The sequence below is a fragment of the Chenopodium album genome, chromosome 21 (genome assembly GCF_948465745.1).
Source record: "Chenopodium album chromosome 21, dcCheAlbu1.1, whole genome shotgun sequence".
NCBI classification, from domain to species: Eukaryota; Viridiplantae; Streptophyta; class Magnoliopsida; order Caryophyllales; family Amaranthaceae; genus Chenopodium; species Chenopodium album.
Genome location: NC_137854.1, coordinates 22,231,017 through 22,244,663, shown reverse-complemented (window position 1 = coordinate 22,244,663; position 13,647 = coordinate 22,231,017). Strand labels below are relative to the sequence as shown.

Here is a 13,647-nt window from a genome sequence, read left to right as displayed (position 1 = left end):
TGCAGCGGCCCAGGCAGCAGCTGCCGAGGCTGCAGCGGCCCAGGCAGCAGCTGCCGAGGCTGCTGCGGCCAAGGCAGCACCTGCCGAGGCTGCTGCAGCCCAGGCAGCACAATTTTTTTTTTTTAAAAAAAAAAACCGAATAACAACTAATGGCATGCAGATTTGTATTTATTATTCCGCACCCATTTTGCGCTGATAAGATAAAGCCGTCTTGCAAAACTCTTGAACCCCATTCCAAAATTCCAATGTATCACGTCTACCATACATCCAACCACGAGCCTTCTCCATTTAGTAAAGTGTCTCTAAACATATATAGCAACATATTATGAATAATGTACAATTGCTACATATTTTACGTAAATCAACTTCAAGTATACACCGTGAATAAACCATTCATATAGTGAAAAAATGCATGTTTCCAAAGTGTCCTTATCACTCCAACCTAACCCATCCTTGAATGTCTACTCTCACTAGTGAATGTATGTCAACTTTCCAATTTTAAGGAAAATCCGGCAGCACTTCCCCCCAGTTCTCCAAGTACACGATGTAGATAATTACTTACCCACATATGTACCTAGAGAACATGGTGAAGAAATGAAAAGCCAAGATGTTCCTTAAAATCGAAAAAAAGACATACATTCACCACCTAAGTGAGTGTAAACATTCAAGAACAGTCCCAACCGGGGACTATTCAAGACTTTCTCCTAATGAGAAAGCCTTGAACGGGTATCTAGGCATATGATGATGCAAACATTCAACATATTATGGCAATTATTTATAATTAAAATAGACACAATTTGTAATATCATGAACAAACTTTTATCAAATGGATAAATAAATAGAAAGAAATATAGCTCCATAAAGTTTCTAGTTCATACCAATATAGCAATTATAATGGATGTAATGTCTCAAACTTCCCACTTTAATAGCTAACAAACTTGTGCTTCTCTACATATCAATCTACAAAAATAAAAAATAAAACAACAACATATAAAAGTTAGTAATTTTGTCAAGAACTATATATAAAAAAACCTAAAATTACACATTAACACATACCAATTAATAATTACAAATTAAAACTTACTACCAAAATTCAACTAATTAAGTAACAAGGTTACTAATAAGCTCTAATTTAATAAAAATTACCATTAAAACTAATGAAAATTCAAATAAGTTTTCTCCTAATCTCTACCTAATAATAATAAAACAACCTAAATTGTTCAAAATATCTTAATAAAATAACCTAAAATTCAGAAAAATTAGGGTAAATTATATTCAAAACTTAATTTTAATTTTGCCTAAGCATTGTTGAAAATGCAAAATAAATTAAAACTAACCCTAGGTGGAGATGAAAGGGAGGAGAGATGCACGGTGGTCGGTGGTGGAGGACCCCACAAGTGGCGGCGGCTGGGCACAGTAATGCGGCGGCGAGGGCCGCGTTGCTGCTGGAGGAGGGCCGCGAACAGGTGGTGGATTTCCTCAGTGAGGGCGACGCGATGGGTCAGTTGCAGCTAGGAGGAACGCCGCGAACAGGTGGTGGAGGGGGTGCTCGACGGTGGTGGAGGGTGCAGCGGCGGCTGGGCGTCAGAGGTGGAGTTCGTGGTGGTAGCTAGAGTTGGAGTGTCGTGAAGAGAGAGTTAGAGCTCGAAATTTTTGGTGGTCGAATGAAACAGGAACTAATTAACTGATGAATAAGGACGCGCGATTTTTTTTTTTTTTTTAAATACTCAGTTATTGCCACCGGTTCAAAACCGGTGGCCTTTAGATTATTGCCACGGGTTTTGAGTGAACCGGTGGCAATGTGTGTTTGGTTTGAACCGCGCATTTTTTAAGCCACCGGTTTTTGAAAACCGGTGGCCTTGAACCGGTGTTTTTTTGAATTTTTCTACTAGTGTTTCCCAATTAAATGAAGCCAAACTGAGTCCATTGACTTCGGTTGATTGGAGTTTTTATTTCTTTTAATTTTCTTTCTTTTCTCATTTTATTTTCTGTTACTTTTGTTTTCTTATTTATTTTTACTAGTTGTTGGAGCGCCCGCAATGCGGGTGCCCCCCCCAATTTGATGTAATTGAACGTGTCTTGTAGAATATTTGGCGTTTTTATCGGGCGTATAAGATTTTGAGGGTATGGATATGTAAAACAGTTTGTATTGTTGATCAGGTGTGCTTTTGAATTTTTGTTCGTGGCTAGTAAATAAAATGAAGAAAAAGGAATTACTTTAGAGGTCCAACATGGATCGTAAAAATCATTCAACCTTCGAAGTATATAAACTTTTAGTAGCAAATTTAGCTTGATTAACCAGTAGTTTTCGATTCCATTTTTGTTACTAGTTACAGATTTTGTCATCCACTCAAAATCAGTAACGGAATGAGGGCTTCAATTCAGTTCTAAATGGAGGAAGAGGTGAGTGAAAAAGTTTTATCTAAGCCTACAACAGATCAGGTTTCAACAACAATGGTCAGAAATGTTGTATCCTTCAGCATTCTTGAAAAGGCGGGCATCATCTAGGAACAAACTGCATATAGGCATGTTATACACTCACTTTTTCCTTCACACTTGTTTAACCATGTTCGTTAATATTCAAATTACAGATCTAATGACCAAATTTTTTTATTTTAGGGGCAGGTTGCATGAGATTTTGAAATTTGGCTTGGATATTTTGAAGATTCTAAAATTTGCCTATGGTATTTTGAAGATTCTGGAAATAATCTATAGTTTTAGAAATATTCAAATCAAACCTTAGCCTTGGGTATTTTGAAGTAACTAAATTTTGGTTTCGATATTTTGGAAGATTCTGAATATTGACTTGGATTTTTTGCCACAAATAAAACAAAATGCTTCCTAAATATAACTTATACATGTTGGTAAGCATGTGCCTATGAATGCTGTTACTATTTATAGGCTAAACTATATTATTTCCTCAATGAATTTAACATATTTTTCAAATTACACTACTTGCAGCTAAAGATGGAGTGAATATCAAGCTTATCACATGTTCCTCAAGTGAAATTCAACACAAGATGGTTACCAAGCATGAGTAGGCAACAATGAACTAATTACAAAGCCTTAATTACTATAATCTTTAAGGCATGGCAACAGCAAAATGACTCAGTTATCAAAAGTCTGTTTGAAGCCAAACCATCAGCAATATTCCAGGAATAGCGGGGAATAAAAATGATGAATGATCAACAATCTGTTTCATTTTATTAGCAACTAAGCTATTATATTTCTTGAAATTATGTATAACCTCTAATTTCTAAGAATTTGTATAAATTAATTAATTTTCAATGTCTAAGGACTGAACATTTTATTAGCAGCACAGGACAGCCCCTAACATTTGCACATTCCTTAAAATAAGGCCTATACATGATTACAACTTATTAGAAAATGATTCTTTGGAACATAACATTTTTTCTTTTGATTATGTCCCCTAATTTTTGCTCATTCCTAACTAATTAGAAGCACTGGACATTCACTGATTTATATTCACTCTTAAAACAACAAATGGTAAAAATATTGTTTCGTTGTTCACTTTAATTATAGTGTGACATCAAATAATACAATACTCATTGCTAAATTATATTTGTGTACCTAACAATCAAATACAATATGGTATTAAAATGTCAATTTATACATGAATAATGCTACTTAATTTTGACAACACCATAGGTGAAACAACTCAAATTTGGAATTATTCACTCATCAGTGTCACAATTTGATCACTCCAAATTTATGCATAATGAATTGATCACTCCTAAGTGAAAATGAAATTGATCATTCCAAGTTTGATCACAATATCATATATCATAAACAACTAACAATCTAATGCGATTGATCATTCCAAATTTGATCACAATATCATATAAAAGCTTAAAATAGAACCATACCGAAGAAAACCAATAAGAAGAAGATATATGATATTAGAGACTAAGAGAATACCCAAAATATTATCATTTCATATATGGAATACATGTATTTAACATATTACAAAAGGTGCATTCCAAATAAAAGAGAGGCCATTACATATTCTAAAATTGCATTAAAATGCATTCATGTTCAAAATTAACCACCCATCGTGTACAAAATTAAGATTAAGCATAATCAACCTTATATATCAGCATCATAAATTCTTTCCAAATGATAAATAGAGTGCTTATCATTATCAGAATCATAGTCTGATTCCTCAGAGAGCTGTACCGGAGAATCGGGCTCATACCATCTCTTAATTCTCCTAGCTTTCTCCTTCCTCCTCTCTAAATTTTGCTTTTCCTTTGCTCTTTCCTTTCTCTTTCTTTCTTCTTCCTCCCTTTGTGTTACTCTTTCAGCCATCTTCTCTATTGCTTCTTCTTCTCTAAGCGCTTGATCAAGGTCATCCTTGTGATTCAGGAGCTCCTTCAGCGTTTGCTCCATTCTAATTCGCAGTTGGTGAAGGTATAGTACATACCATTCACATTCTTCCAGCAATTCCCTCCTCCTTGCTTTATCATTTTTGGTAACTTACAACCTCTTCTTAATGTCTGAGCAATTTTTTACCATTATCCTATACCCTTTCTCTGCTTTTAGCCACAAAGCAAGCATCTTAATCACATTAAAACGAAAGTTCACCACCGCCCTAAGCCTACGATCATCTGCACTTTCTTCTTTACAATTATATGAAGAACCTTTTGCCATTGAATCTATTTAGGAATTGCAAATAAAATCTTTACTCTGAGAATTCTAGGGTTCGTAGGTTGTGATGAAGAATGTGAAGAAATGCAGAGAAAGAGGAGTTTAAATAAGTCTAATATGAAAATAGCTCTTCAAATTCTACTTCTATTGTAGCAAAGCAGAGAAAACGAATAGTTAACATGCCCCTTTGTATTCAGACTATAGGCTATGTACCCGTAAAAAAAAAGACTATAGGCTATGTAATAGTCACGACACTTACATGCATATTTAAATGGAAAAAAACACTTTAATAATCCCAACTATGGGCGATTTACCTACAACAATCCCAACTAAATTTTATTTTTTAACAATCCTAACTATTACATCAGTTTTCCTCCAGCAGTCCTAAAAATCGGTAACCTGCTAAAAGGGTAATTTTTTTTGTTTTTTAAATGCCACATGTCAACACATGATTGGCTTAATTTTTTTTTAAAAAAAAAACCAAAAAACAAAGAAAAAGAAAAAGAAATCGAATTCAACCAGCCCAGCCAACCGCCGCCATTCTCAGCCACCCACAACCAATCGAAACCGGCCGACCACCTCCCTAGCCTTCTGAAAAATGGCCGGTCGGCCCTCCATACCCTCGAAACATACACCCCCGATCGACCCCAACACCCTAAACCATTCTCCTCCCTTCCAACTCCTTCGCCGGAAAATCGATTTAAACAAAACCACCAACAGGTCCTCCCAACACCACTAGCCACGGTCCACCCCACACCAACACCAAACTACTCGCGTCGCAGCCTGGTCTCCGCAACAACAGCAGCAGCAATCGTAGCAACAACAATAGTAGTCGCATCAAACCCAACACCACGATCCTCGATAAATCAATTCGACCTCCACTAACCACATTTTACATCAATTTCGACCCACCAATCGCAACAGCAACATGAAACCAACCCCTCCCTCCGCGGCGCAACCTCCACCACCCGATAATTAACAGGCACGCCGCAACTCCACCACCCAATAATCAACATGAACGCCGCAACCAACTCCAGAGCCGGTTTCTGGGGTTAGAGCAGGCCGGTCGGCTGTTTTCAGGGGTTAGGGGAGGCGGCCAACTGTTTTCGATGGGCTATGGTTTGGCCCTTGGGTTTCACGGTGGTGGCTGTTAAGGGTTTTTGGTTTTTTTTCTTTTTACTTTTTTTCTTTTTTATTTTTATTTTTTATTTTAGACCAAATCACGTGCTGACACGTGTATTGGTTACCTGCTACAACAAGTTGTTGACTTGGTGTTGACCGATTGGGTCTGTTGGAGGCAAACTCAGGTCATAGTTAGGATTGTTAAAAAATAAACTTTACTTGAGATTGTTGTAGGTAAATTGCCCATAGTTGGGATTATTAAAGTGTATTTTTCCTATTTAAATTATTAAAATAAAGAAACACGTAAATCACGTGCGATTTATTATCATACGATTAATGATTAATTTTTTTAAACAATAAAATTCAATGTTAAAAGCAAATATTTTTACATTTTATATAAATATCGTACGAAAATTTATTCATCTATAGGAAAAATCACCCATAGTTTTAAATAACAAGAATATACTTATCGATAAGTCTCACAATTTAATAATTAAAATTGATTATGTAGATAGTTGCACTTGATCATTCCAAATAAGGCCGTATAATCCCAATACAAAATATACGTGTCCAAATTCAGATTTTGTGATTCATTTATAGCTTTAGTTGACACGAGCACACCCAAAAGGTAGGCATGTTATATTTAGGTTGAAATTTCCCAGTGGAAATTGACACACATAACTCAATCATATAAATGCGCATTTGTTTTGTTTATGATATTTGATTCGTTTAAACGAATTAGGCTTAAGGATTTTCAACTTGTTGTTTTGACCTTAGCATTTTCAAAACGTTGATTTGGCTTAAGGATTTTCGACATGCTTATTTGACCTCACGACCTTCATTGCTAGGACTATTTTCAAACGTGCTTAACATTTACAACGCGGGCGGCCCCCAACTTGATGTAATTGTACGTGTCTTGTAGAATATTTGGTGTTTTTATCGGGCGTATAAGATTTTGAGAGTATGGATATGTAAAACAGTTTGTATTATTGATTAAGTGTGTGTAGACACCCATTTGTGTCTCCCCAAAACCAAACCCAGTGATGAATGCCTTTCACGTCGAACCATAATCGAATGAGGTGAAAGTGTTTGAAAGTCAAGTGTTGCGGTTTAGTTTTATTTAAAAATTCTCTTCTCTCTGTTTTCGAAAATAACTCTGTTTATTTAAAAATATCCAAACCAGTTTAGTTTGGTCCATAATTAAGGTCCAATAATAGTGTAATTGGATGGGGCTCGAAGAGACCTTTCCAACGATATATTATAAGCCCAATTCCGATGAAAATTGAGGAAGTTATGGCCAAAATACTAAAATGGGTCCGGTTAATTATTTACATACAGCCCAATGATATAGAGGAGGGCCCAATGTTAATTATGATTCCTAAAATTATTAGGATTAATTATAATTTTCTAGAAGTTTCTAGAAGGTTCCTTTTAATTCTAATATTATTAGATTTAATAATTATTTATTTTAAAGTGGACTTTTATTTGGAATAAAATATTATTATTATTTTAATATCATTATTATTATTATTATCTTTGAAAAATACGTTTTTATCTTCTGTACGGATTCCGTAGATCAAGTTGATTAAAGATCGGATTCCGCGTGGAAAAACGCGCTTAAACCTGGTCGTCGCCAAACGACAAGGTTGTCGCCTCGCGACAGACCTTGTCACCTCGCGACAGACCTTGTCGCCTCGCGACAGAGTGAATATCTGGCGACAGCGTGTAGTTTTATTCCTTATAAAATTCTATGATTTTCCGGACTATTTTCTTATAAATAGGGTCTCAAACCTCCGTTTTGATTCATCAATTCTCTCTATTCTCTTGACGTGGGGAAAACTAGGTCATTGGGCTAATCTTCCCTAAGCCAAAAAAAATTTATAAACACTCAACAAACCTAAATACAAGTATAGAGGTAAGTCAAGGGTCGAACCCAAAGGAACGGTAATGTCTAAGTGCTTCCAATTATGTGCCTAAGCTAGGTCGAAGTCTAGGGTAAAAGGTGACTCTAACAACTACTAAAACGAAGAAACCAAACAAATATAAGAGCTAGGGATTAGGATTCACTTATAATAGCAATGAACAATGCAAATTGGAATGGAAAGTCGACTAAGTCAAGCAATGTGAGGGAAGATCAAACATGCAACCAAAAGAGCATATCAAGCTATTCTCCTAGAGGTCTAACTAGCGTCAACTACGATAAACTCTAGCTAGGAAACATCACAAGACACCTCAATCGTGTAAATGCAAGCCACAAATCAATGGTCCGTATCAATGTGAACCTACAATGCAATCTAGTGCAATAATCAAAGTTAGCTACTCTTTAATTAATCACACACATGCAAATGATCAATCAACCAAGTTTAATCACATCATCAACTCCATCAATTATCCCTAATTTACATCAATTTATTACATCATAAGCTTCACCAAATCCCTAACCAAACAACTACTCTAACAACATCATGAAATCAACTAACAACAAAATAAATCAACAATCAACAATCTAGAAGAACAATTACTCTAATCAAACATCAATCATCAAATCATCAAAATCCAATCAAAATCAATCAATCAAAACAATGAATATTAAACAAAAGCAATAAATGAGATAGAGTTTAGAAATGCTCTTTGATAATAGAGTAGATCTCCAATACAATTGTCACCATTGAATCTTCAATCTCTCAATCACCATTGAAATTCCTCACTTTCTCTCTCTAAAATCTACTCCTAAAATTAACCCTAAAAACTAGAGAGAGAAGCTCTCAACTAAGCTAGGAAAATGATCTAATTGTAATTCTAATTCTAATTCTAATTCTCCTTGTTTCTCTCTCTACCCAAAAATGGGTATTTATAAATACAAGGATAAAAGAAAATAAAAGAGAAAAGAAAATAAAAATAAAAAGGAAAAGAAAAGAAAAGAAATGAAAAGAAAATAAAGTAATAAAAGAAAATAGAAAATTAAAAGAATAAAAAAAGAAAACAAATAACAAAGAAATAAGGAGGTCGGTGCTGCTCCAAACAATGAGGAAGTAATCCCCTGCTTCGCACCAAATCATGCTGCTCATCATCAACAATCAACGGCCCAAGCTTCTCATCATCATCAATCAATGGTCCGAAGTCATACCCAGCTGTGCGCTTCATCACCTATCGATGCTTCAATTCGAACCCAGCTATGTGCGGCCGCATTCTTTGAATGTGCGCCCGCACCTGCTGAGGTACAAATGAAGTCGGAGCTGCGGTGGTTGCGGAGGTGATAGGTGGCGCAATTTGTTGCGGAAGCTTGCTGGAAGAGGTGGCGTAATTAAGGACAGCAGGGGCTGCTTTGTGTGGCTGTTTGTGGTGGCGGAAATGTAGTGCGATTGGGCTGCTCCTGCTGATTAATTGCTGGTGGAAATGGTGATGCGATGGTGGCGGATTAAAGGGGCAGCAGGTGGCGCAATTGGTGAGGGATAAAGGTGGCGAAGGTGGCTGACTGTGGGTGGAAGTTGCGGTTGTTGCTGTTTGGGTTGCGTGGGTGGCTGTGGTGTTTTGGGGGTTCGATAGGTGGCGTTGCGGTGGTGTTGCGTGAGGTAGAGGCTGTAGTTGTTGTTGGAGGATATGTGGCAGCAGGGGCTGCAATGCGAGGAGTTTGCTGTTGATGCGAGGAGTGCGGGAACAGGGGAAATAAGGGAGAAGTTCCTGCCTGCTGTCAACACCATCACCATCATCACCATGATGGTGACGAAGACCCAAGTATGCAGTAGCTAGCACCAATTTGGACTTGGAACCAACACCTACAAAACACACATAAAACCGAGAAATAAAATAAAGTAAAATAAAACTAAAACCAACAAATAAAAGTAAAAGAAATAAAATGAAAATGAAAATAATAAAGGAAGGAAAATATAATAAAATGAAAATAAAATAAAGTAAAGAAAATGAAATGAAAATAAAATCAAATAAACTAAAATAAAATAAAACTAAATCTATAAAATCTAAAATAAAGGGAAAACAACTAAAATAACGAAAATAAAAGAAATAAAGGAGAAAATACTAGAAAACCATAGAAATGCTCAAAAGCCGTAAAATAAGAGAAGAAAGGTAGAAAAGAGAGAAAAAGCATAAAACCGAACATTTATTGAGCAAGAAAGCTATGAAAAGAGGATAAAAAGGACCTAAATGCTCATCAAATGTGTGCCATTTATGAAACACATCATCTCTCATCAAGAATTACTTAATTCTTAATCTCTCTCTCTCTTTTTCTAAACCAACCTTTTTTACAAATACAATATTCCGCACTCACTAGACTTAGAATCTCTTAGCCAAGTTCGAAGTTGCCTTCGCCCTAGACGTGCAAGGTTTGATAATTTCTGAGGGTTTGGTCCAAAACTAGTCAAACTTTATTTAATTTGATTTCAATATAATTCCTTTAATTCTTTATTATTTTCATTGAAGTTTACTAACTTGTGTATTTTGTTATTAGAAAGAGGTACGAGGCTTCAAAGTAAGTAGATTAGCTTACTCCCTATTTTATTAATAATGTAGAAAGCATGCTTATTATTGTTTAATATTCCTAGTATCATGTTAGGATGCTTTTAATGCTTTCTAGTATCATGTTAGGATGTTTTTAATGTTTTCTAGTATCATGTTTAGGGTGCCTTTACTCTTTTCTAATATCATGATATCATGTTAGTACCATGTTAGGTTTAAAGCTTTGATCTTTATTGTTTAGTGACATGCTAGGATTTGTTATTAATCTTGTTAATATCATGCCTAGGATCTTGCTATTATATTTAAGCTTTATTATGCCTTAACATGATTTATTATGCTTTGTCATTATGTTGCTTGATTTATTTTTATTGTTATTGCTTGATCACACCTTTTATGCTTGTTAAAGGGAATTTGTACTTGAAATCACGATTAATAAGATAATTAATAATTTGGTTTAGGCTAATGTTATTTTAATTCAAGTGATCGCCAATAATAGTATTATTTGTGCATTAATATTCAACCAACATAGATAAACAGGGTAGGTTTAATATAATGTTTGTATGTTATTCGAAAAGCGCACATGAATACGAGCAGAACAAAGTAGAGGCCTATTTTATAGGGCGGATCCTTTCTTTTGTAGATTGGATTCGTACCCTCATCCCCGGACCCTGTTTGGTTCAAGACCTTATGGAGTTGATGGTCCTTTTAGATTGTCTTTTGGGTTTACAAGTTCCTAAAACTTGTTGGCGACTCTTTTGCTCTCTTTTTCTTCCCTTTGGAACGCCACCATACTTAAGTGTATGATCACAGTGGGGTTCAAGTTTGGGATCATTATGCTTGAAATATTCCCTACAGTTTTTGGCGACTCCACTGGGGAGGATTTCTATTTATATTCCTGAAATTTATTTTGGCAATTATTTAGAATGAGCGGATGAGACTCGAAAAATTCTAAGTATTTCATGTGCGTAATTTGATTAACATTATTGTCATATGCATTAAAAGGTTCTCATTGGATAGACCAATGAGTCAAAAACATAGGATTTTTACACGTAGGAAATTTGAGAAATATCTTTCATGACTAGAATCGAAAAAACGCTACGAAATCTGGAAAATTCTAAGAACACAGACACTTGCCAAGGCATGTAGGAACTAGCGTCTAGAAAACAGGGCTTGTCGCCCGTAAAGAGCTTCTGTCGCTTGGCGACAGAGGTTCTTTTGCGGCGACAGTCCCTGTAGTCTGGCGCCAAGTTCTTCCAATACCGAGCCAGGGATCTGCCTTCTTATTTTAACCATTTCTAGTACAGTTGGCTCGATTTTGCTTATTGATTGAGTCCTTTTCTCACTTTTCTGAACCCATATGTGTTCTACATATGGACATAACCCTCTGGGGGTTCTTGCTTCACCTGCCCAATTGAATATCCACTATATGTGCAACAACGGGTACGTGCAAAGTTTGTGAATCCACCAAACCATGGAGTCGAGTTCGATTTCATCACGAACTCGCGGGGTCCCGTCCATTCGCACCAACCCTCACGGTAGGCTTATGTGCAATGCATACGGATTCATAACCATGGACCTTTTTTGACTTAACCCATATCCTTGAACTTTAGAGAACTAGAGCCATGGTTAGGTTGCAAACTCATTGCATCATATTGTGACTGTGTGAACTACTTGTGCATCCTTGTTTGTGCATACTATATATGTGTTAACCGTTTGATTGACTTGTGATTAAGATTAAATAAATTGACTAATGACTAAAAGGACTTTGTCTAATAATTAATTAATTTCGAATTAATTAAAGGCTAATAAATTAATTAACTTGACTTAGTACGACTTTAGGTATGTCCACATAGAGTAAAATTACTGGAAACAGTCCAGATTGATGTTCCAGCAATGGCACAGAAATTTGGGTTGTGGCGCCGCTGTTTAGTGTCTGTCGCCTGGCGACAGTTCTGTCGTCTGGCGACAGGCTTTAAACAGCGGCGAAAGTCCTGTCGTTTTAGCGACAGTCCAATTTCTTGCTCGAGTCATCACGACGAGTCTAATTAAACAGTCTACTAATCAGTTTACCAATTTATTAATGGTTCAAACCACGTTCAAGTCTTTAATTGAGTCTTGGCACTTAAAGTCCAATGGTCATACACTAAGAGTCAAAGCATGTCATTCACACACATTCATAAAGCACACACGTAACATGTTGTCACATTATGACCATGTATAGAGAGTCTTGCATGCGTGTTTTCCGTCATCTTTTTAGGGGGGTAAGTCGGATACTAATCCTCCAATTTAAAACTTCATTAAATCTTCCCTTAAAATATATACCCTATTTTTTCCTTTTCTTTTTAATTTTTAAATCATAAAGTCAAGTCAATTAGAGTCGAGAATTAAAACAAATATGGTTTAACTTACAGCGCGTGGACAAGAAAGGAAGGGCGTTTAATCAAGGACAACACCTTCGTGCAAATCTTACTTTTTGACAAACCGGTTAGTAGGAAAAGGAAAGCTAAGAAGACAATGGCTAGTCAAGAAGAGCTTAATGAAGTCAAGGGACAGGTAGCCAACTTTGCTGAAACATTGCAAAACTTAACTCTGCAAATAAGTGACCCTGCGAGACAAAAACAAATGGACCTAATCCAGGAAAGCTTGGGCAAGCTGTCCAACGACTTTAGATTCCAAGGGATTAGCTCACAAGGGGTCTAGGTGGATAAGGACCTCCTCCCGCAGAAGTTCAATCCCAATGACATCCCTAAATTTAAGGCTATGGATAACCCTTACTTTCATTTAAGAGCATTTGAAACTATAATGAATATTAAGGGGATAGATAAGAAAGCTTTTCATTCTGTATTTTCTTTGTCTTTAGAAGCTGTATGTCAACAGTGGTACTTTTCACTTGATAAAGAAAAGACCTCTAGTTGGGAGTCTATTGTAAGTGCTTTCATTGAAAGATATAAATGCAATATTCAAATTGAAACTGATCATAGAGAGCTTGAAATTCTAAAGGAGAAAGAAAATGAAGGTTTCACTTCCTTCTTTAATAAATGGAGGAAAACCACTGCAAAAATGGTTGAAGTACCTAGTGAAAAAGACTCTGTCAGGATGTTCATTAAGAACCTCCAAAAAAAATTTTCTAAGCATCTTAGGTACCAAAGCAATCTGCATACCTTTAAGGCCGTCTATGATATTGGTATTAATATTGAAGATGACCTAGCCAAACAAAAATATGCTAACAATAATTCTAATAGTGGCTGGAAGGGTAAGAAGAACGATAATCCTTCTTCATCTAAATCCACCCACTCAAACAATGTTAGCACCTTTAATTTAAATGAAGTCCTAGCAATGAACAACAATCAAGGACAAAAGAAACCATTTAGGAAGAACTATACT

General features: G+C 36.0%; 1 protein-coding gene across 1 annotated transcript in view; it reads right to left on the bottom strand.

Moving 5' to 3' along the window:
* LOC145600559 (uncharacterized) overlaps positions 1-4,671 on the bottom strand; it is a 35,474-nt gene extending 30,803 nt beyond the window's left edge. The window contains exons 1-2 of the mRNA XM_081656443.1: positions 4,502-4,671; positions 4,318-4,411 (exon numbers count right to left, since the gene is read on the bottom strand). Coding sequence (XP_081512569.1) covers positions 4,318-4,411; positions 4,502-4,671 — 264 coding nt within the window. The remainder of the gene's footprint in view (positions 1-4,317; positions 4,412-4,501) is intronic.
* Between the last annotated feature and the right edge of the window lie 8,976 nt (positions 4,672-13,647).